General features: G+C 40.4%; 1 protein-coding gene across 8 annotated transcripts in view; it reads left to right on the forward strand.

Annotated features, from left to right (window-relative positions):
• LOC126291762 (YLP motif-containing protein 1-like) overlaps positions 1-23,669 on the forward strand; it is a 362,461-nt gene that overhangs the window by 59,294 nt on the left and 279,498 nt on the right. For all 8 annotated transcript variants that reach the window (XR_007551862.1, XR_007551863.1, XR_007551864.1 and 5 more), the window contains exons 6-9: positions 518-735; positions 9,076-9,616; positions 22,761-22,871; positions 23,310-23,414. Coding sequence is in view for 5 of the 8 variants with exons in the window: in XM_049985443.1 (XP_049841400.1) it covers positions 518-735; positions 9,076-9,616; positions 22,761-22,871; positions 23,310-23,414 (975 nt within the window). In the remaining 3 variants the exon portion in view is untranslated. The remainder of the gene's footprint in view (positions 1-517; positions 736-9,075; positions 9,617-22,760; positions 22,872-23,309; positions 23,415-23,669) is intronic.

Genomic DNA, 23,669 nt, shown 5'->3' on the forward strand with positions numbered 1-23,669 from the left:
CAGTTGAAAGACTCTACCTCGTTGTACTGAAAGTATGCTATATGCTCTTCATTGAGGAAGTGTGATCTTAAGGTAGTGTATGAATTCCTGGGAACAACATTATGGTAACCATTGCTGTAGTTTCTCCAAGAGTTGCATGGCATCTTTCTGACAATCTTGTGAACTACTACTGGTTTCTCGTATCTTGTTACATTTTAATTGAAATCTACTGTAATCAACAATAGTGTTAACATTATCCATTGCATTGCAAGACTAGCAACTGTTGGACTGTGACATTGTATTTTTTAAGTTTATTTATGAAAGGTCTAAAGCTTTATCTATAAACAACCAGAAGTTTGATGACGCATAACTATCAATTGTCATTCAGAGTGAGACTGTAGTATTGCAACACAAATTATTGTTTAATTTCCTCTGGGAAGCCCCACATCCGTGTTGCCGGGTTGGCGATTTAGCTTTACTCTTCTGTCTGTTGACTTAATAGCATTACAGTAAACGTGACTATTTTATCCTGTCGCAGTATCACGAATCGATGGCAGCCATGGGAACAACGCCCGTTCCTGCTGCAACAGTAACTCCTGCTGCTCCACCGACAATGCCACCGCCGGAAGTGGCTGCGCCGCCGCCTCTGCCGCCCCCAGATACTAAGCCTCCAGTTGCACCAGCTCCACCCCCACCGCCTGAGGAAACGGCAGACACTACTGCTACGACCACTGCTTCAATTACAGATCCGTACAGGTCTGTTCTGATACTGGTGTCTATTCTTAAGTAACAGATTATGAAATTATAAGTAATTGCCTGAATAAAAAATTAAACTTATCAAGTAGTGGCAGGAGAACGCACACGTAAAGGTATGAGTTTACAGGTTTCGGAGCCAGCGGCCCCTTTTTCTGTCAGAAGGTTTGAAGGGGAAGGAAGAGGGGTGAAGGAAAAAGACTGATGAGAGATTTATGAGAAGGGGTAGAGTTTGGAAAAGTTGCCCAGAACCCTGGATCAGGAGTGTGTACTGGACGGGATCAGGAGGAGAGACTGATTCTTGGGGACTCCACCGGATGAGATTTGAAATCTCTGCCAGCCTACATCAAATGCAGAGTCATCACTTGTTATGCTGGTACTGCTAATACCGCCACAAAGCAACTTAAGAATACAACTCTCCTCACTCAGTAGTATCCTGGCATTGAATATTGAATGTATCAGTTACTTTGATAAGGCTATGACTTTTTAAGATCACAGCCTGAAATGAGATGTATTTTGTCTGACTTTTGCCCACTACACCTATAATAGCTTTACCTCGCCCTCCCAAACCCCGCAGTATCCTTGTCAGACTCTGTGCTCCTTCTGCACCCATCTCTGTACCCTATGGCTTCTACCCTTGTGACCATCCCGGGTGCAATACTTAGCGTATGCATAGAGACAGGAAAATTTCACAAAGTCAACGGGTTTAGAAATTAACAGGAAATTGTTTTTTATGAGATATTGCATAATGTGTAATTTTGCTGTATAAAAATGTTATTTATGGGTCATACGTTGAAAACAATACACTGGCTGGGTGAGATCAAGATTCGTGAACACGAAATAAGCAGTCTTGCATATGCGGATGACTTAGTTGTGATGGCAGATTCGATTGAAAGTTCGCAAAGTAATATTTCAGAGCTAGATCAGAAATGTAAGGGCTATGGTATGAAGATTAGCATCTCCAAAACGAAAGTAATGTCAGTGGGAAAGAAATATAAATGGATTGAGTGCCAAATAGGAGGAACAAAGTTAGAACAGGTGGACGGTTTCAAGTACTTAGGATGCATATTCTCACAGGATGAAAACATAGTGAAAGAACTGGAAGCGAGGTGTAGCAAAGCTAATGCAGTGAGCGCTCAGCTACGATCTACTCTCTTCTGCAAGAAGGAAGTCAGTACCAAGACTAAGTTATCTGTGCACCGTTCAATCTTTCGGTCAACTTTGTTGTATGGGAGCGAAAGCTGGGTGGATTCAGGCTACCTTATCCATAAGGTTGAGGTTAAGGTTATGAAAGTAGCTATGATGACTGCGGGTACTAGTAGATGGGAACAATGGCAGGAGGATGTCCACAATGAGGAAATCAGAGAAAAACTGGGAATGAAATCTATAGACGTAGCTGTCAGGGCGAACAGGCTTAAATGGTGGGGTCATGTTACACGCATGGGAGAAGGAAGGTTACCCATGAGACTAATGGGTTCAGCAGTAGAGGGCAGGAGGTGTCAGGGTAGACCAAGGAGAAGGTACCTGGATTCGGTTAAGAATGATTTTGAAGTAATAGGCTTAACATCAGAGAGGCACCAATGTTAGCACTGAATAGGGGACCATGGAGGAATTTTATAAGGGGGACTATGCTCCAGACTGAACCCTGAAAGACATAATCAGTCATAAATGATGATGATGAAAAATGTTATAAATCTGAGACTGGAAGTTTACTGACACCAGCATTCAAAACCGATAATTACTGTATGTTGAAACTGCAGTTTGACTTCTAATCTTCCAAAGTCTGAGTTCCATGTATAATCTTAAACTTGCGGCTCATTTGCCCTGCAACAAACTTTGATGTGACATAACAAATAACGCATAATTTTGCCAAAAACACAGAATTATGCCAAAAAACACCAAAGTTTGCAAAATAAAAAAACACAGAGTTTGGCAAAAAAATGTCAAATTTGGCAGAAAAACTGGTAATTTGGTGGAAAAAGTAATACCCATTTCTTGGGGGATGGGGAGGGGCGGTGACATGCTGAATTACACAAAAAGTAACATGAAAATTGCCAGAAAAAGCACCAAATTTGCAAAAAAACACCAAAAGGCAATCCCGCCAGCCTACATAAAATGCTGAGTCATTACTTCCAATGTATATTCTCGTACAGGTTGTATTGAAAGTCCTTTTGACACGCATGCATGTCTGAAGGAAATTTGCCTCATAATCAGAATAACACAGGCACTGCAATATTGTATTTACCAGCCGATGCCTGGCAAGAGACTTTCAAATACAATGTTTGACTTGTATGGAAATATATGTAATGGATCTATGATTACAGGTCGTAGACGCACGGTTACGACATGTGGAAGTTTAGGTCTGTCTGTGTGTCGTGCACGGGTAGACAAATGGTAAGACAACTGCTCGCGATAAGCAAGAAATCCTGGTTTGAGTCCCAGGCACAAATTTTTATTGTCATCATTCCATTCTGCAGCCGATGGTTGTCCTTATTCGCAATTGCAAATTCACTTAATGGATTTCGTAATGGCTGCAGTCGCCGCAGTGCCTCTTTCTTTCAACATACATGCATGTCCAATGGAACTTTACATTGTAATCAGAATAACACAGGCACTGCGGTATTGTAGAATGACAATAATCCGAAACATGTTTTTAACACAGGAAAATAACCTATAATTGGTGCAGGAGACCTGTGAAATGGCCACAAGAGATGTACCAAATGTGGCAGTTAACAATAGTAGTATACAACACACAAAAAATAAATTATCTGGAAATTTACGAAAGCTTGCTGCGAGGTGAAAAGGGTAAATGGGTAAAGGAAGCCGAAAATAATTTGGTAGTATGGGAACAATATTTAGAGGTGGTTTATATCTGCCCAGAATAAATTTGGCCAGTTGAAAATTTCTTGACGCAACCTGATTCTAGGGAAGATTCGATACTTATTTATGAAATTCAAAAAGCTTGGGATTAACTAGGAAGGCACAAATAACTAGGTACCAACCAAATAAAATTGGCAGGTGTGAACACTACAGACCCTGATCTTAAAAACTATTCTGCTTCTGAAGAAAGCAGGTATGAATAAGTGTGAAAATTAGTGCAATCACTCAACTGCCACACTTAGTCTTCTGGCCATTCCTTACACAAATTTGGCGCCGGATTAGTGGAAGGGCCAAATTATTGAGATTGTCTTCAATTTAAACACACAGGAATTACATTGTATTATATCTGAGGATAATTCATTTCCACAGAAAACTGGAATCTTAGAGAATGTATACAGCAGTTCCACTCACTACAAAATATGCTCCGAAGTTTTAGTGCATGCTGTCTGACACAACCACTGTACAAGCATTACACAGGGGCTGCATGTATCCAATTGGTTGCTAAAGTAATCCAGTATATTTGCATCTTAGCAGCAGCAATGTTTGACCTTCATGCTGTGTCCTAAGTCTTCATCACTTTCTACTTCTCTACACGCTTTTGATTATTTTATTTCTTCATCTGTAAAATATCGGTCACCTTCTGTATCTTCTTTACAAATTCTACTTCATATTTTTCCTTAGCTGAGGGACTTTCCCAGTGACTGTCAGCTGCTATAAGTCTTATTGTTTTTCCCAGTTTAATTGCCTACCCTCGCTTGCTACAAGCAAGTAACTGCCATCAAATTGTTTGTTAAATTCAGCTGCTTTTTCCTTTTGGGCCGCTGAATGGAATTCCTTTACTGCATTGTTGTTTTTGCCATTTCACTCTTTACCATAACCTACCGTTTTAACACACTCTCCATTTGGGTTGTGCACTGTCAAGTAACATCTTTTTTTCGATGACATAAATAGTTGCTCATATATCATTGCACTCGGCAGCAATGGCTTTCTGCAAAGACCTTACCTAAAATTTCAAGTTTCTGCTTGAGGTGTATCGCAATGTGTTTCCTTTTAAAAGCTATGATACTGAACTATAGAGAAAACCATATCATCAGATGTGTGCAGCATTGTTTCATAATTAACTGACAACATTGTGACCCACAAGAATTGGTTTTGTGCACATAATTTCTGCTTGAGCAACTAGACTGGATGTTGGCTGCATTACCAACAGGCTTGACTAATCAGGGATTGATTAGATCGTACAGGGTACCCTCTGCCATGCACCATATGGTGCCTTGTGGAGTATAAATGTAGATGTTGAGAGAGTAAAGTGTAATCGCATGAGTAGTTTATTGAAGAATGAAAATGGAAATTGTTATATTTGGAGAGGACAACTTTGATTTTAAAAGAAAGAGGGGAACTCTAAACCAGTAGCAGACAGCAGATTTAGGGAAACATACACAGCATTTAATATGTGAAGAAGGCTTTCTGTTGATGTAAAATAAACTTTTTCGTTCTTAATGTCTTAGTTTATTTCCGTTTATGTGATGTGAACTGGAGAAGTCAGCACTGACAGAATGGTACAATAGACTGAAATTAAGAAGGGTGTAAGGCTGTAATCACCATTGCTATTTCATTTATATATGAGGGAGTAGAGGACTATTGTGTTTGTCACAGACAGGAAGTTTGAACAATAAAAGCCACAGGTAATGAATAACTCGCCCTGATGGGTTCTGTGTAATGTTGACAGGGATGGGTTCACTTCCCCATTGCAAGGCAGTTTAGATGTGGCTGTTCGGCATACAATGGCAGACATTCTTTTGGCAGCCAACCAAGCAATTCCCTTTTCCTTGGGATGCCCTATCGGACAACGGTACCTGGTGGACCCCAGAGGTCGCTAAGGCTCTCCAAATTGATAAGTGGCATCCTTCACTGAAGCACCTCATTGCCCATAAACAGCTCTGTGCCCATGTCTGCTACCTCATAAAACGACGAAGGCAGGAATCCTGGGAACGAGCACGTGCCTTCCCATCACAGGTAGGTGCAAAGATCAGACTCCTCAGTGGTTTCCAGTACCTTGCAGGTGTGCCATTTATTTCCTTAGATGTCACTGTTTATACTGATTCATACACTACCACTAAACATTTGGCTGAGCATTATGCTCACGCATCTGTGTCTGAGGAGTACCATCCCGCCTTTTGGCTCATAAAAGAGCAGGTGGAGTGAATACACTTATCTTTTACTACTTGCCACCTGGAGGCATGTAACACTTCATTCAGTGAATGAGAACTCTCCAGTGCCCTGATACGGCACCAGAGCCATACCACATCCACAGCCAAATGCTTAAAAAAATCTCTCAGTAGATTTTCAGAGTTACTTCATACGCCTCTTTAATTAGATCTGCAAAGAGGCTGAGATCCCATCTCAAATACATGGTGAACAAGAAGCGGTGTTGGCTCCTTGGGTCTTGAGTGTTTTTGGCTGCATCTCGGGGCGTGTTTTGCAAAAGCCACTCCACTGCCGGTAATTTGGTTCACCTAGAGTCCACCATCTGGACAGCCTTTGCGTGTCGCCAGTACTTCATCGCTATCTTTTTTTACCTACGAGGTGATTATGACATGACATGGCATCACCCCGCACTTACTTTGTTACGTGAGTGGGATCTCCACCGTCCACTCCTGATTTTTACAATAACTTCTTATTGCACTGTACGTTCCTGAATCAAGTGGGTGCTTACCTCAGTACCCCCATATCCAAGAGAATTTTCCCCTCCTCCTGGTGGCCATCAGTGGTCTAGCAGTGGCTGTGGAGTTTTTGAGGTATTGTCCTTCTTATATGTAGACAATTTTTGCTTTTATTATTACTCTTCTGGTATGGGTTTTGCCGAGTGTTGCCTGTAGGGTGCCATATCAAAGGTGCAGTCATGGACTCTCATATGGGATTTTGTTTTCAGACACCGGGACTCATGTCATGCACTTACATCGCCATCATATTGCCCACTCATACCCAGAGCTTTACCTAGACAGTCAGTTGTTCTTGTAGCTGAGATACACCACTTTTTGGGACTGGTCTTTGATTCCTGGCTGCACCAACTTAACTGAAAGTGCTGGCGACACCTCACTATAGCTTCACTGCCTCAGTAGCACTAGCTGGGGTGCAGACACTCTAGCCTTCTGCAGCTCCACAAAGCCCTGATTTGTTGTTTCTGTTCCGTCTTGATTGTGGGAGTCCTGTATATGGTTCAGCACCATCCTCAGCATTGCGGATTCTGGACCCTATTCAACATTGTGGGGTCTGACATGTGAGAGGCCCTGTGAACAGCCCTCTGATCAAGGCTGGACCCCTCTGTTGCCTATCAGGTGCCAAAAACAGCTGCTAAATTACATTATACACATTTATAGCTTCTCTGGACATCCCAACTACTGTGTCCATGTGTCTCGGCAGCGACCCAGAGCTGGCTTTACAATTGCTGCATGCGTACAGCGTCTCCGTCTGGAACTGCAACATCCTCCAATGTCGCCTCAAGTTGGGAAGACGTAGCATCTGCCCCTATGGCTTGTCCCCTGACCTCAGATTTGTCTTGCTGTCTTGTTCGGTCCAAAGATTCTGTTGACTTCACAGTTTTTTGACACCTGTTCTTGGCTGTCCTTGAAGCATATTCAAGTTTGGAAGTGATATACACCAATGGTTACAGTTGATGGATGAACAGGCTTTGCATACATACATGCACAGTGCAGTGAACTATGCTCTCTGCAAAATGGCTGTAGTATCTTCAGTGCTGAGTTGGTGGCCATTAAACTAGCCCTTCCCATGTTCGTTCTTGCACTGGCAAGAGTATCCTAATCTGTAGTGCCAGCCTTCAAACTATAGACCAAACCTACTCTCTCAACCCATTGGTTCGGCTACTCCGGATCTTGTCTCTGATCTCCAGCAAGCTGGACAGCCAGTCATTTTCATTTGGATCTCTGGTCATGTTGGGATTTTGGGAAATGAGTGAACTGATAGGTTTCCCAAGCTGGCCACCAGGATACAGTCCCTGGAAACGAGGGTAACAGCACTGTATCTTTGGTTTTTTATACACTATCGATTGCTAGAGGTCCATAACTCGAAATGGGCTGCTCTGATATCTCCAAGCAAACTGAGGACAATTAACACCACCATAACCACATGGCAATCTTCCCTGTGTGCTTCTCGTGGGCAGTCCACCATCCTCTGTTGATTCTGCATTGGCCACACTCAGCTGAACCGTGGCCACATTCTCAGATGTGCCGACATGAGGATGTCCCCTCACTGCCGATGCGGAGCCTGGTGATGATGGTCCACTTACTCATAGACTGCCCGTATTTGGCTGCTTTGAGGTGGCATCTTAATCTTCTTGACACGCTACCTCTGTTGCTAGAAGATACTGCCAAACCAGTAGCCCTGATGTTATGTTTTGCCTGCGAAAGTGGTTTCTAATCATCCCTGTGACGTACGGCTTTTTCATCCCACCAGAGTCCCTTGGCAGCCCTTGCTCAGTGTCCCAGCCAAGCCTCTACCCTTCCCACATTTTTATTCTCTTTATTGTTCCTTTCGTTTCTCGATTTTAATTGTAAACAAAAAGGAACCTGAGGTATTAGTGTGTGGAACAAGATGACATGCAGGATGACTGAATGTTAAACGAGCGAATTAATTCACTTATTTTGTTAGTACATCATCAGTGAGACAGATGCAAAAAATATGTAGCAGTAAGGACTGCATGTAGCAAAAATTTCCTGTATACAAAGGGACAGCTGCTACCAACAGCAAGTATAAACCAGTAGACCAGAAAGATATAGGTGGAGCACTGTTATTTATGGGTCTAAAGCTACTTGGTGCCTCCAAGACTCAGGAAGCTGACATAGGCTGGGAGAGTGGTGCCTGATCTTGTCATTGGCTAATGGAGATAAGACAGCCCCTTTTTTGTATGTAATTTACTTAAAAGTCAGTTTTGTTGATCAAAATGAGTATAAAGTTTCATATGATGTGTTGTATTTACCAGATTTGCAAATTATACATGGTAGGAATAGGAAATTTCCATTTAACATTCATAGAAAATGTTATAAGGTAAATGTACTCTTTTATTGCCAGATATGTTAAGAAGATAATATCTTTCATAAAGAAACCTCTCAGAAACTGCTTTTTCAGCTATCTTGCACATTTCAGCTGAAACTGGCATTATTCCTGTATTCCAGCAGCAAAACAGAAACTCTCATTAATATAGTTTAACATTCGTACATACTAAACTTGTTTCCAAATGTCGATATTTATTGTTTTCACTATTTGGTTATTGTTAAGTCTGCATGTGCAGTTTGTGTGTGTGTGTGTGTGTGTGTGTGTGTGTGTGTGTGTGTGTGTGTGTGAGGGGGGGGGCAGTTTATATATTTACAGTGAGACCACAGTTTTTGTACATATTGTTCATGTTGATGCAATCTTTTGTGACATTTGTTTTTCTCACTATTTCAGGACTGCTGCGCCGAAGCCTCCAGATGCACCTCCTCCCACTCCTGTTACAGTGCCTCCACCACCAATGACTGATCCGTATGGTGCTGCTGTGACGGCGGGTTACAGTACCGCATCCAGCTATGGGACACCATACGCGATGCCGCCTCCCACCCAACTGCCACCTATGCAACAGCCACCTCCTGTCCAACAGCCACCTCCTGTCCAACAGCCTCCACATGTGCAACAGCCCCCTCCCGTACAGCAGCCCCCACCTCCCGTCACTGCCGCTCCCCCTCCTTCTGTACCACCGATGACTGGCGGCTGGGGGGACACAACTGCTATGGGAGGATATGGCGTGGGCAGCAAAAGACCATATGACGCGACTGGAGAGCCACCCCCACAATTTTCCCACCCACCACCCAATGTTGGTGGTGGTGACAACAAGAAGATGCGTCCTGGAGATTACCAGTATGGAGGTGAACGTGACAGGGGAGGTGGAGGTAGATGGGGACAAGATGACAACTCTTCTCATAAGACGGAGCCAGACCAACGTGCTGTTAAGGCAAGATATCTCTACTTTATCATACAAAGTATTCGAGCTTCTTGTAATGTTTCTAAGAATAACAAGTATGCTAACAGATATGTTCAAATTTCAGATTGTTTGTCTTTCATTCTTCTGTATAATATTTTATCACTTGTGTCGATTCTGAGTAGTCTTTGGCTGTTCACTTGTGTACAAAGATTGTAAGAAAGCTGTGTAATAATACTTAATATTGGATGAATCACTGTTTTTGTTGAACTGAAGTGGCAGACCAGTGAATGAAAAAATAAGTGAATTTATAAAAATTAGTTACAGTAAAAGTATAAATAATCGGCATTTCACATGATGTTTTTATTTTGTTATGTTGTTGGTTTGCTAAAGAAATTTTGCTTTTATTAAACTTTTCTGCCGAGTCATTCAATTTATTTGAAACAAAGTTCTTTATTCCATACTATTGGCTAGTTTCAACTGTTAGCTGAATTTCAAGTGCAGATTTTTGCCATAATGAAGAACCTACATAATACAATACTGGTACTCCAAGAAACCACATTGAAAAGTTCAATATCAGGTGGGGTTTATTTCATTGTGAATTTGGACATACGAATGTGCATTTAAAGCCAAATTATGCATTTTTAGTGTGGTTTACGAAATTGAGGTGCTGTTTGAGTAGCTTCTGGTGTCCTGTTTCTTTTGTGACATAATGTAAGATCTCTTTAATGCTTTATACGAACAAACATGTGGGCTTCCTATGTCATCGTAGTTGCGTTGTTGTTGTTGTTGTTGTTGTTGTTGTTGTTGTTGTGGTCTTCAGTCCCGAGACTGGTTTGATGCAGCTCTCCATGCTACTCTATCCTGTGCAAGCTTCTTCATCTCCCAGTACTTAGTGCAACGTGCATCCTTGTGAATCTGCTTAGTGTAGTCATCTCTTGGTCTCCCTCTACGATTTTTACCCTCCACGCTGCCCTCCAATACTAAATTGGTAATCCCTTGATGCCTCAGAACATGTCCTACCAACCGACCCCTTCTTCTGGTCAAGTTGTGCCACAAACTTCTCTTCTCCTCATTCCTATTCAGTACTTCCTCATTAGTTATGTGATCTACCCATTTAATCTTCAGCATTCTTCTGTAGCACCACATTTGGAAAGCTTTTATTCTCTTCTTGCCTAAACTATTTATTGTCCATGTTTCACTTTCATACATGGCTACACTCCATACAAATACTTTCAGAAACGACTTCCTGACACTTAAATCAATACTCGATGTTAACAAATTTTTCTTCTTCATAAATGCTTTCCTGCCATTGCCAGTCTACTTTTCATATCCTCTCTACTTCGACCATCATCAGTTATTTTGCTACCCAAATAGCAAAACTCCTTTACTACTTTAAGTGTCTCATTTCCTAATCTAATTCCCTCAGCATCACCCGACTACATTCCATTATCCTTGTTTTGCTTTTGTTGATGTTCATCTTATACCCTCCTTTCAAGACACTGTCCATTCCATTCAGTTGCTCTTCCAAGTCCTTTCCTGTCTGACAGAATTACAATGTCATCGGCGAACCTCAACATTTTTATTTCTTCTCCATGGATTTTAATACCTACTCCAAATTTTTCTTTTGTTTCCTTTACTGCTTACTCAGTGTACAGATTGAATAACATCAGGGACAGGCTACAACCCTGTCTCACTCCCTTCCCAACCACTGCTTCCCTTTCATGCCCCTCGACTCTTATAACTGCCATCTGGTTTCTGTACAAATTGCAAATAGCCTTCCGCTCCCTGTATTTTACCCCTGCCACCTTTAGAATTTGAAAGAGAGTATTCCAGTCAACATTGTCAAAAGCTTTCTCTAAGTCTAGAAATGCTAGAAACGCAGGTTCGCCTTTCCTTAATCTTTCTTCTAAGATATGTCGTAGGGTCAGTATTGCCTCACATGTTCCTACATTTCTACAGAATTCTAACTGATCTTCCCCTAGGTCAGCTTCTACCAGTTTCTCAAATCGTCTGTAATGAATGCGTGTTAGTATTTTGCAGCTGTGACTTAATTAACTGATAGTTCGTTAATTTTAACATTTGTCAACACCTGCTTACGTGTGAGAATTTGGGCTGAATTTCTTAAATCAAAGAGTGTTTAAAACTTAACACTTTGAGGACCAGTCACTTGAAGAATTTTGAGCCCAAAAGACCAGATATTTTTTCACTATTTAAAATTTTACTGAAGCATTTATGTGATGTGTCTTAAAGTGTCACACACAAAAAATGACCAATATTATATGTGAAAGCTTAGTTTTTCTTGTAGCTACACTATGTATATTAATTAATACCATTAACTTAGCCCAATTTGTGTGTTCGCGCTATTTAACAGTGATGTTGCTCTTGGCTGGATAAGTCACGTTTCCTATACACTTGAGTATCTTCTGTCATCGGCTGGTGAAATCACATGACATGAGCTATGATTGGCCTATAACAGCACATCGCAATCTCTCTTTCAGTGCTTTCTTAACTAACATTGAGTTCGGTGGAATTCGAATTCATTCTCTCGTAATATGAAAATATGCAGTGTACATGTTGCTGCACATCAAAGATCTTTCAAAAACTAACTCCCCCTTCCTCCTTATTTTGGCCGGGTTTCGTTTTCTGAAGTGCTGGAAAGTTCTACGCCAATGTATGCAACTATCACTTAAAATGGAAAAAGTGTATTTTCACTGGTGTAAAAGTGTATTTTTAATCGGGAAATCTGTGGAATTTTTTTCCCCCCTTGCTTAAGGACAAAAATCATGACTTCTTGGAGAACCAGTTATGAAATGCCAGTGTCAGTGAAGTACTACATTGGCAGGACAAAAGTGATGTACAGGCTGTAGGAAACAAAATAGATGCTTCTGAATCATTTACCAAAGGATTGAAGTTGTTAAAAACCCCAGAAGTTGGTTGATAATATTCATTATTTCAAAGTAGAAGACTGTAACCTAACAACATTCTACTGTACAACACACAATAAAGAAAGATGTTGCCATTTACTCAAGAAAATGTAAGTTTATAAAAGAAGTACTATGGATGAACAGGTCCTGTGTTGATAAAGGCATCGAAATTACGATTCTCAGATTCATGTTTCACACTGTCCCTTTCTTTGCTATAGGTATATATAGATCCCCCTACATGAATTTTGATGCTTTTCTGAGGTCACTTAGAGTTCTGAGTAAATTAACGCCAGGTCATACTATTGTAAATCTCTCCATACTTGGAGATCTGAACATCAGTGCTTTACATGACTACCAGGAAAGTAAATGTTGTAGAGATTGTATCTTGTCTGACAGGACTAAACATCTACTTGGTCTAGAACCCACTTATAGTAGTTTGAGAGACCATGTAACAAATGGTAATACTGAATTCTTACCAAGAAAAATGTTTGAGCACAAGAGAATACTATTGGCAAACATCATAGCTGCATTAGGATGCAGTTTAAGTCAGGAATTTTAAGAATCGGTTATTAGTACCAGTGGGATCAACAGTAAATGGAAGTAGTTCTTAAGAAGTTCTAACCATACACGTAAATAGTAACATTCCTGAAAATCCACCTATAAAATCAAAACCTGTGCCGTTAGATTTTAAAACAAAAGCTGTGAAACGAAAATCAGAAAACCTATATAGTTTGCACAGACTGACTTAACTCCCCATTTACATAAAGAATTCTAGAAGCAGTACAAATAGCAGTAGTGCAAAGAAGTTAAGAGATTAAAAGCAGAAAGAATTAGCCAATGGATATGAAGCTCAGATAATGTTTCATAGTCCTGCCGGTCAGTTGTAAATAATTTCAGAAACAATGCAACACAAACTAAAATTAATAATGTCATTTCTGTTTCCCCTCGAGTTAGCATGTTTATTATATTATAATTATGTAATTATTGATACTGTCAAGAATGATGTCTGCAAGAAACTGGTTACACAGTACGTATTTGATTCCACTAACAGAACTGGAGTAAACTATCTACAGTATGCACAGATTACATTCTACATCTTACTGATAATCTCAGAAACAAAAAATCAGTCAGATTTGAAGAAAATTCTCCAGTAAAAATGTTTGTATAACTTGGATTTAACAGAAATAATAATGTAAGAAGCAATCCAGTCCTAGAAATAAGGATCGTAATTGTGGTGCAGTGTAAAAAAATGTAACTTGGAATTATAAAAAAAATTTTGCCTTTTTGACAATGCCCAAGCTTGTAAAATTTTGTGTTATGAGCAGCAAATTGGGTTTGAAATTCATATGTTGTTTTCCCAAGAGAGGTTGTAGTATGAAAACAGTGTTGCACTATTTCTCTTTGCATCCCTGCCCCTTACACACTCTTCACTCCATCTGGAAAACTGGCTCCAGAACCACAAATGTGGTACCATTTGTTGCCAATCTCAAAGTCCTCCTTTCTGTCTGCCTGAAATACTGCCAGGATCCTCCTATGCTGAGAGAATACAGCTGTTTACTGAGTTTGAAAATTGTATCCATGTTTTGTGCCTTCAATCTCCTAGAAGAAGAATCCCTCAACTAAGGACTCAGTTAAGGTAGTAGTAGGGTATCTTCACAGGTCACTGACTGTTACAGAGTGATGCTAGAACCCTAAAAGTAAAACATACTGATAACATTTTTCTTGCCAGCATCTTTTTGTGCTAATTTCAGGTTAATTATTATTAGTATTCATAATGTTAAAACTTTTGTGTTTGTTACACAATCTTTAAATGTTTCTTCCATGCTTTATTCGACACAACTGTTCCCTTGTTATTCTGAAGTGGTATTGTTTTTCTTTTCTGTTAAGTGTTAATTTATTATGTACTACCAAACTGTAGACAGTCCTGAGAGTTTCGTACCCTTCTCTAATAGGATTTTTGGTGACTTACCGGTGTTGTTGCTGTCACTAACAAAAGACCTTTTTCTCCATGTCTTAGACTGCTTGGGAAGTCATCAGTATGTATTAAAAACAGAATTGGACCTGATACACTGCCTTTGTTAAACAGATTATATTTATTTGTTTAACTCATTAGTTTGTCTTTCATAATTGATCCAATTATTTTTTGAGAATGGAGGCAGTAGCGAGACTCTGTGCTATATGTTTTCTGGCAAAATGTTTGAACATAATACTCATTTATTACATTTGTTAATGGAAACTCAGTGGCCTCTGTACAAGTCTTCAAAACCTCATTCATATTTGTCTCATTTATACTTCTACTTTGTCTTTTTCTTCATTTCCTCATTCTCTTTTTGGCCTAAAGATATGTTGTGGGAATCATCGTAATTGCACTTGCTGTGGGAGTCGTCGTTGGAGCTTTATGTGTTTAAGGAAGATTTTGTTGCAGCTTCGGTGCAGCACCAAGTCTTCTGTTATTTTGCTGTCATCCTTGATTTATATACTGACACACACACACACACACACACACACACACACACACACACACACACACACACACACACACCGAGAGAGAGGGAGAGGGAGAGGGAGGGGGGGGGGCATCGGATGCACCAGGTGATTTTGACAGATTTCAAGGAAGGTTGTTATGCAGAGTGAGTCGCGAGGAAAGGTACATGCTTTGGGGGGTGATAATATTGGTGATTCTGAACAAAAAACTAAAAATGAACATTTGCCCTTTTCTTAACAGTATCTGATATAAGCCATTTGAAAATCAGGGGTGTCATGTCGTGTGTCTTTAAACTAGCACTCACAAGAGAATACAACCGAAGCAATATTAGACTATGTAGTGTTGCCTTTACTGTCATGTTTTGGCATGACGGAGCTCCTGCACATTCCATATGGCCAGTGACACAGTACCTCACTGAAATAATACAAAACACACTACAGATCAAACTCCTTAAAAACTATGGAGAGTAAGAGGCTTTAAGTTGTTTGGTCACATAAAAAGAATGGGATCAGAATGACATCACAGAAGAGCCCTAGAATGGACAGAACCTGGGCGAAAACTAATTGGAAGACCATGAACAAGATTAGAGACCAGATGGAGGATGACGTGAACCATAAAAGACTGCACTGGGAGAGGATGGTAAGTGACTGATCATGAGAGAAAAGAGAAACTTGAATGAGGTTCTGTGAATGACCTGCATAAGCAGAAATGTTCTAGGAACAGGAAGGACTAGATATAGTCAAGAACATGTGTGAAATGTGCTGCTCTGTTGTGGAAGATTGATCGAAATAAAATTGAATCATATCATCATAGGTATTTTCCTTGTTAAAAATATTGTTTGGGTTGTTACAATATAGGGGAGATGCTGAGTCGCAGAAAGGCACGACAAAAAGACTGTCACACAATTAGCTTTTGGCCAACAAGACCTTTGTCAAAATTAGACTACATACATAGATGCACACACTAACGCAAATGCGGCGTACAAACGCATGACCTCAGTCTCCGCCCACTGGAGCCAGACATTGTTACATTCCATCCGGGATTGTCCATGGTTTCGATTGTTGTTATTGAGAGGGATTATAACATTCAAATAGCATTTATGCTCAGTATTCTCACAAGGATGTGGTATTTTTATGCAATTAAATCTTAAAAATACATAAATTTCAAGATTTGGTCATGTGATTGAAAATGCTCTGTTATTGGCTGAAGCTCTCGTGATGTCACGGACAAGGAATAAGATGAAGCTATAAGAGTGCTGTAAGAGTGCCTGCTGAAGTACTAGGCTTTTATGTACTTTAGCTGCAAACAGTTCAACTGTTTAGTGATGGAAAAGACGTTTACAATTTTTAAATAACAATGGAAAGGAATTTTTTGAATGTCGATACCTTATGAAATTTGATGCATTTGGGCTTCACTCCGCTTAGAGCGGCGATATGTGCGAGGGTGGTCGTCCTTTCCCTGCTCCATGCAACATCATTACACTCACTCAACATTAAGGAATTTTAGAATGTTTTGCAAGTGGGTCCATGTATTATATCTAGATTGCCAACTATCAGTTGTGAACAATGGTCAAAAGCACATAAAATTATTCTTGGGAGATCTTAGTGCTGATGTTGCTGATATCCCCTATATACAACACAATCAGCAGAAGAACCGCAATGTGCGTCTGCTCCGTATCACAACAGACAGCATGTCTAATTGTGGAAGTGAAAATTCCAGGTTTGAACCCTGACAGGTTCATACATTTCTAAAAGTTGAAGGCAAAATACGAAAACAGCATAAATAAGAACTCAATTGTGGCAGTTGTTTCAATGGTGGGATGTGTTATATATAGCTTCCCATTAATCTTAGTCTGAGAAATGGGTAACTGAAGATAAATGTATTTAATTTGCGTACAAGCAATTAACTTTTTTGGATAGTGGCGAAGGTGTCACCATGCGCACACAATATGAGGTGTAAGGAGGATGAGGTTTTGTAAGGGAGAGATACAAGGCATGTGTAATATGCAGGTAACACAAATGTAAGGACTGTGATGTTTGTGAGTGGAAACTAATGTCAGTGTCTGATTCATCTATGTAAGATGATGAAAATTTAAACTTTAAAAGTTTAAACAATAAACATCCTAACTGGACAGTGGAAGATAAAAAAACCATTATTTCCAGTAAAGTAAAAAATATGGAGTCATATTAACTAGAAATCTTCTCAAAGGTGAAGTCTGTGAACAGCAGCTGCAAATGTTAGCACATGTAAACAGCAAGAAAACCCAACAATACTTTTCTGATCAGTGTGGTGAAATTTTGTAATTGTGGCTTGGTTTTCATATGAGAGGAGTTTTGAGGCATGTTACAAATAAGTTAAAATACTCTTTCAGGCTGAATTAGAATTGGTTACCTACAGATATCTGCTTATGAACTTCTACAGTTTACATCTATAGACCTGAGCTACCGAAGAGTGTATGTAATATTGGATATAATGACATTTTCACAGGTAGTTTAATTTCATTGAATAATGCTGTCCTCCTTTGCAACAGTGGGAAAGCGTATCTCTGATACAAATTAATGTTAGCTTACCAGTGCAAGATGTATTTAATTTAGTTAGGGAACTCGTTCATCAATGTGTTTGCATTTTACTGGGTCAGAGCAACAGCATTTTACGCAACTTCTCATTCTTTAGAACTCTAAAAAAGAAATTTTTCAGCAATTTTTAAAGATGTATTTGTACAGTGCCACTACACACCATTTGTAACCCATTTTCTCAAATGTAAATTCCAAAACAAGACATCACAGTGAATGAGTTTTATGACAAAAGGAGCAGGGAGCTTCCCCATGAAGTCACAAGCATCGCGTGACTCAAATGGAGCTTTTTAGCGGGCTTTCAGATTATTTTAATTTTATCCCCCCCCCCTCCTTTTTTTAAAGAAAATTCAAGAGGGGAAAAGCACGTTGCCTGCATAAAATGGCATAAACCATTTAAGATGATTTCCAGAAAACAGTCAAATACCCTATTGCCCGCAATGCCTGCTACCATCGTTACGAAAACCTACTTGCTGGATACTGAGACAGAAAAAAGTTAATTTAAAATTACTTTTTTAGAAGGAAAGTAGAGAGAGTAAAACATTTAGTTTCTCTTTACAAATGTGTAGTTTCACAATATTGTGCCCAAAAACATACATCATCATGTTAGTGGAACAGTTTGGATCATTATGTGAACTGGGAAGCAGCTCCCTCTTTAATTTTAGCACAGAGTCCGCACTCAAAAATTGTAAAGTGCGAATAAAGCAGACATGCTCAGTAAACCAATGCTTTAATGATGTAGCTAATCTTGCTTGTGACTGATCTCTAGGTTACATGCTCAATTCTTGCTTGTAAGATTTTTTCTGTTACTTACTCCAGCAGTTGCACTGTGCTTCAGATTCAACATGCAAATGGGATCTACTTAAAAGTGTCTGGTATTGTCAGGTCAAAGAGTGTGAGAAGGTAAGGACTGTACTTCGTAAAGCACTGACCTGTTCAAACCAAGGATTGCTTAGCCTTACTTGTGTGTTGCGTTACTGGACAACTGAGTGGTGCATATCCTGTCAACTTTATGTTTGGTATATGCCGTGTGTATCTCATAAACTGTGTGTAAGAACACTTTCTGTATTGTGCCATATCCCTGGTTTTGGTCTTAAAGTTGTCCTGTGCGACGCATGCTTAATGAGTGAAACCGGCATTATCATTAGTAATACTGCACTGCGGTTTGTGTGGTTCAGTAGGAATAATGTTACTCTCAGATTCTAAATCCCTTACCTGGTTCAGATTCATTGATGACATCTTTGCAAGCTGGGTTGAGGGTGAGGACACCCTATTCACATTCCTCCAGAACCTCAACTACTACTCCCCCATTTGCTTCACCTGGTCCTACACTCAACCCAACGAGCTGTCTTCTTAGATGTTGATCTCCACCTCAAAGATGGCTACATCAGTATCTCTGTCCATACATAACCTACTAACCACCAGTAATACCTCCACTTCAACAGCTGCCACCCATTCCATACAAAGTAGTTCATTCTATACAGCCTAGCCACCCATGATCGTTGCACCTGCAGTGATGGATAGCCTCTCTCAAAATATACCGAGGGTCTCACTGAAGCCTTCACAGACCGTAATTACCCTCCCAACCTTTTATAAAAACAAATCTCCCATGCCTTATCTTTGCAGTCTCCCACCACCTCCCAAAGTCCCACTGTCCTGCCACAGCAGAGCATTCCCCTTGTAACTTAGTACACCCAGGACTGGAGCAACTGAATTACATTCTCCACCAGGGTTTTGACTACCTCTCGTGCCCTGAAATGAGAAATATCCTGCCCACCATTTTTTCAATCCCACCCCACCCCTCCCCCCCCCCCACACACACACAGTGGTATTCCGCCATCCACTGAACCTACACAATATACTCATCCATCCCTACACAATCCCTGCTCCCATCCCCTTGCTTCTTGGCTCATACACCTGTAATAGACCTAGATGCAAGACCTGTCCCATTCATCCTCCCACCACCACCTACTCCAGTCCAATCACAAACGTCACCGATCCCATCAAACGCAGGGCTACCAGTGAAACCAGTCATATAAATTATTCTCGGGACTGAGACCTGGCTGAACCCTGAGATAGGAAGTTCTGAAATATTTAGTGAGGGTTGGAACGTGTATCGGGAAGACAGATTAGACACCGTAGGAGGTGGTGTCTTCATTGCAGTTGACAAAAATATTGTGTCTACTGAGGTCGAAGTAGTGTGTGATTGTGAAGTTATCTGGACACGTGTAACAGGGCTAGGGGAAATAAAGTAAATTGTGGGGTGTTATTACTAGCCACCAGGTTCCACTATGACAGTTCTAAAATCATTCAAAGGGAGTCTACATTCTCTGAGATCTGGTAGTCACAAACAGACCAGACCCCATCAACGGTGTCCATGTTGAGACTGGGATTAGTGATCATGATATTGTCATTACGACTATGGTTATGCAGTTGTTAGCATTCCACTTAGTAAATGAATTGACTTCATTTACTTCCGGTACGATGGACGTGGAAGAATTATGGGCAGATTTTAAACACATTGTAAATCATGCATTGGAGAAGTATGTCCCGAAAAAGTGGGTTACGGACGGAAAAGTCCCACCGTGGTTTAACAGCGCAATTTGGAGAATGCTCAGGAAGCAAAGACAGTTGCACTCGCGGTACAAGAAAGATCGGGAGAATGAGGACAGGCAAAAGTTAGTAGAGATTCGTGCTGCTGTAAAAATAGCAATGCACGAAGCATTTAACCACTACCACCGTCATACCTTAGCAAAAGATCTTGCTGAAAACTCAAGGAAATTCTGGTATTACATAAAATTGGTAAGCGGGTCGAAGGCTTCCATCCAGTCACTCACTGATCAGTCTGGCCTGTCAACGGAAGACAGCAAAACGAAAGTTGAAATTTTAAATTTAGCATTTGAGAAATCTTGCACGCAGGAGGATCTTACAAACATACCACCTCTTGAGTCTCGTACAGATTCCCGTATGGAGGACATAGTGATAGACATCCCTGGGGTTGTGAAGCAGCTGAATGGGTTGAAAATAAATAAATCACCAGGTCCTGATGGGATTCCAATTCGGTTTTACAGAGAGTACTCTACTGCATTGGCTCCTTACTTAGCTTGCATTTATCGCGAATCTCTTGCCCAACGTAAAGTCCCGAGTGACTGTATATAAGAAGGGTAAAAGGACAGTTCTTCAAAATTACAGACCAATATCCTTAACATCAGTTTGTTGCAGGATTCTCGAACATATTCTCAGTTTGAATATAATGAAATTCCTTCAGACAAAGAAGTTGCTGTCCACGCATCAGCACAGCTTTAGAAAGCATCGCTTCTGCGAAACGCAACTCGCCCTAAATCACATGATACCCTTCATACATGGTTCGCAAGATATCAGACGGATGCCATATTCCTTGACTTCCGGAAAGCGTATGACTTGGTGCCCCACTGCAGACTCCTAACTAAGGTACAAGCATATGGGATTGGTTCCCGAGTATGTGAGTGGCTCGAAGAACCCAGTATGTTGTCCTCAATGGTGAGTGTTCATCGGAGGTGAGGGTATCATCTGGAGTGCTCCAGGGAAGTGTGGTAGGTCCGCTGTTGTTTTCTATCTACATAAATGATCTTTTGGGTAGGGTGGATAGCAATGTGTGGCTGTACGGGAAGGTGTCGTCATTGAGTGACTGTAGGAGGATACAAGATGACTTGGACAGGATTTGTGATTGGTGTAAAGAATGGCAGCTAACTCTAAATATAGATAAATATAAATTAATGCAGATGAATAGGAAAAAGAATCTTATAATGTTTGAATACTCCATTAGTAGTGTAGCGCTTGACACAATCACGTCAATTAAATATTTGGGCGTAACATTGCAGAGCGATATGAAGTGGGACAAGCATGTAATGGCAGTTGTGGGGAAGGTGGATAGTCGTCTTTGGTTCATTGGTACAATTTTGGGAAGATGTGGTTCCTCTGGAAAGGAGACTGCTTATAAAGCCCTAATACAACCTATTCTTGTGTACTGCTCGAGTGGTTGGGATCCCTATCAGTTTGGATTGAGGGAGGACATGGAAGCAATTCAGAAGCGGCCTGCTAGATTTGTTACTATTAGGTTTGATCATCACGCGAGTGTTACGGCAATGCTTCAGGAACTCAGGTGGGAGTCTCTAGAGGAAAGGAGGCGTTCTTTTCGTGAATCGCTACTGAGGAAGTTTAGAGAACCAGCATTTGAGGCTGACTGCAGTACAATTTTACTGCCGCCAACTTACATTTTGCGGAAAGACCACAAAGATACGAGAGATTAGGGCTCATAAAGAGGCATATAGGCAGTCATTTTTCCCTCGTTCTGTTTGGGAGTGGAACAGGGCGAGAAGATGCTAGTTGTGGTACGAGGTAGCCTCCGCCACGCACCGTGTGGTGGGTTGTGGAGTATGTATGTAGATGTAGATCTAAAAGCTAAGCTGCAACCACTGTGCTGCATTCTATGTGGAAATGACAACCAACAAGCTGTCTATCCACATGAATGGCCACCAACCAACTGTGGCCAAGAAACAAGTGGACTACCCTGTTGCTGAACGTGCTGCCAAAAATAACATCCTTCATTTCAGTGGCTGCTTCACAGCCTGTGCCATGTGGATCCTTCCCATCAACACCAGCTTTTCTGAATTGTGCAAGTGGGAACTTTCCCTGCAATACATCTTACATTCCTGTAACTCTCTTCCTGGCCTCAACCTTAGTTAGTCATTGTCCTCACCCATCCTGTTCCCATTCCAGCACTACACAGCTCTTGTTCCACCATTTCACCCAACCTTTTTTATTTTTCTTCCTTTTCTGCCACAACTCCACCTCACCCCTTCTCATGCTGATATGTGCAACATTTTTAGTGATGTCGTTTTAAAGAAGCTTCTTCACTCGATAGAGAAATACTTCCATCTATGAGGCAGGAAACCATTCAGCATTGGCACGGAATGAGTTGTGAAAGGTCAAATTGATTTATTGGTGTGTTTTGATACATCTTCATCAGACGTAGAATGAAGTACAAAAACAAGCCATACAGAAGTGCATACAGTGCATACATAAAGTATAATAATAGCTCGCATAAATGGGGAGCCAGGTGCCAAAGGAATGTTAGTTTTATTTGCACTTTGATATTTTAACGTAGAAAGTAATAACATATATGAAAAATAACATGATATTTGTCCTCATAGGATAACCCAGATGAGTTATCGGAAGCAGAAAAGGCCTTTGATATACAGTTTAAGCAGTGGGAAGAGCAGTTCAACAAATGGAAGGAGCAAAATATCAACCATCCAGATAAGGTAAATGTTTACTTTAACACTTAATTTGAAGATACAGTCCTTCATTTAAAAACTTTCTGAAGAGTCCTGTGGTGCCTCCAGTATTTTAGAGCTTTGTTACAGTTTCAGTATTAAATTGACTGTTTAGTCCAATACTCCAGATTTCTAGTAGTTGTTGTAAAGGAGGAAGAAAATAAAATTCTTGTTATTGGTTAGTATTTGTATTTATATCATATGATAGTTGTATGTTCTGAATGAACTTTGCAGTGTTACACTGATGTAAAGTCACCATTTTTGAGTGAGATTAGTTGAACTAATGACAGGAAACAAGATCGCTTGCACTTAACTGGAGGGAAATGAAAGAATATGCGTAACTTAAATAACGTGAAATGTCTGTCATTATAATTGGCTTTCATCTCGTAAGGAATTTAGGTAAATGTTCTATATTTTGCTTTTTAGGTACAGTACAGAGAGTATGAAGCAAAATGGGAGAATTGGCGAGCACAGCTGCTTCACAGGAGAGAGCAAATGCGCCGTAAGCGAGAAAATTCTAATAAAACTGTGGTAAGTGTAAAAGAAAAATTACAATTTGATAGTTTGTGGGTGTTTTGTGATATCTGCACTTACTGACTATGCCCCTCTAATTTCGAGCTGAGTGGAAGGCAAACCAGAATTTCCACAGTTCTGTGGCTGTGTATGTTGTGACTTCTAATACATGTGTAGTAGAGTTACTAGTTCTGGGGGTTTCTCTAAATGGTTCTGTAGTACATTACTGTCACAGGACACTGCAGATGAAAAAAAATTACAAACCTGTATCAG

This window comes from Schistocerca gregaria, chromosome 9 (assembly GCF_023897955.1).
Source record: "Schistocerca gregaria isolate iqSchGreg1 chromosome 9, iqSchGreg1.2, whole genome shotgun sequence".
Classification (NCBI taxonomy): domain Eukaryota; kingdom Metazoa; phylum Arthropoda; class Insecta; order Orthoptera; family Acrididae; genus Schistocerca; species Schistocerca gregaria.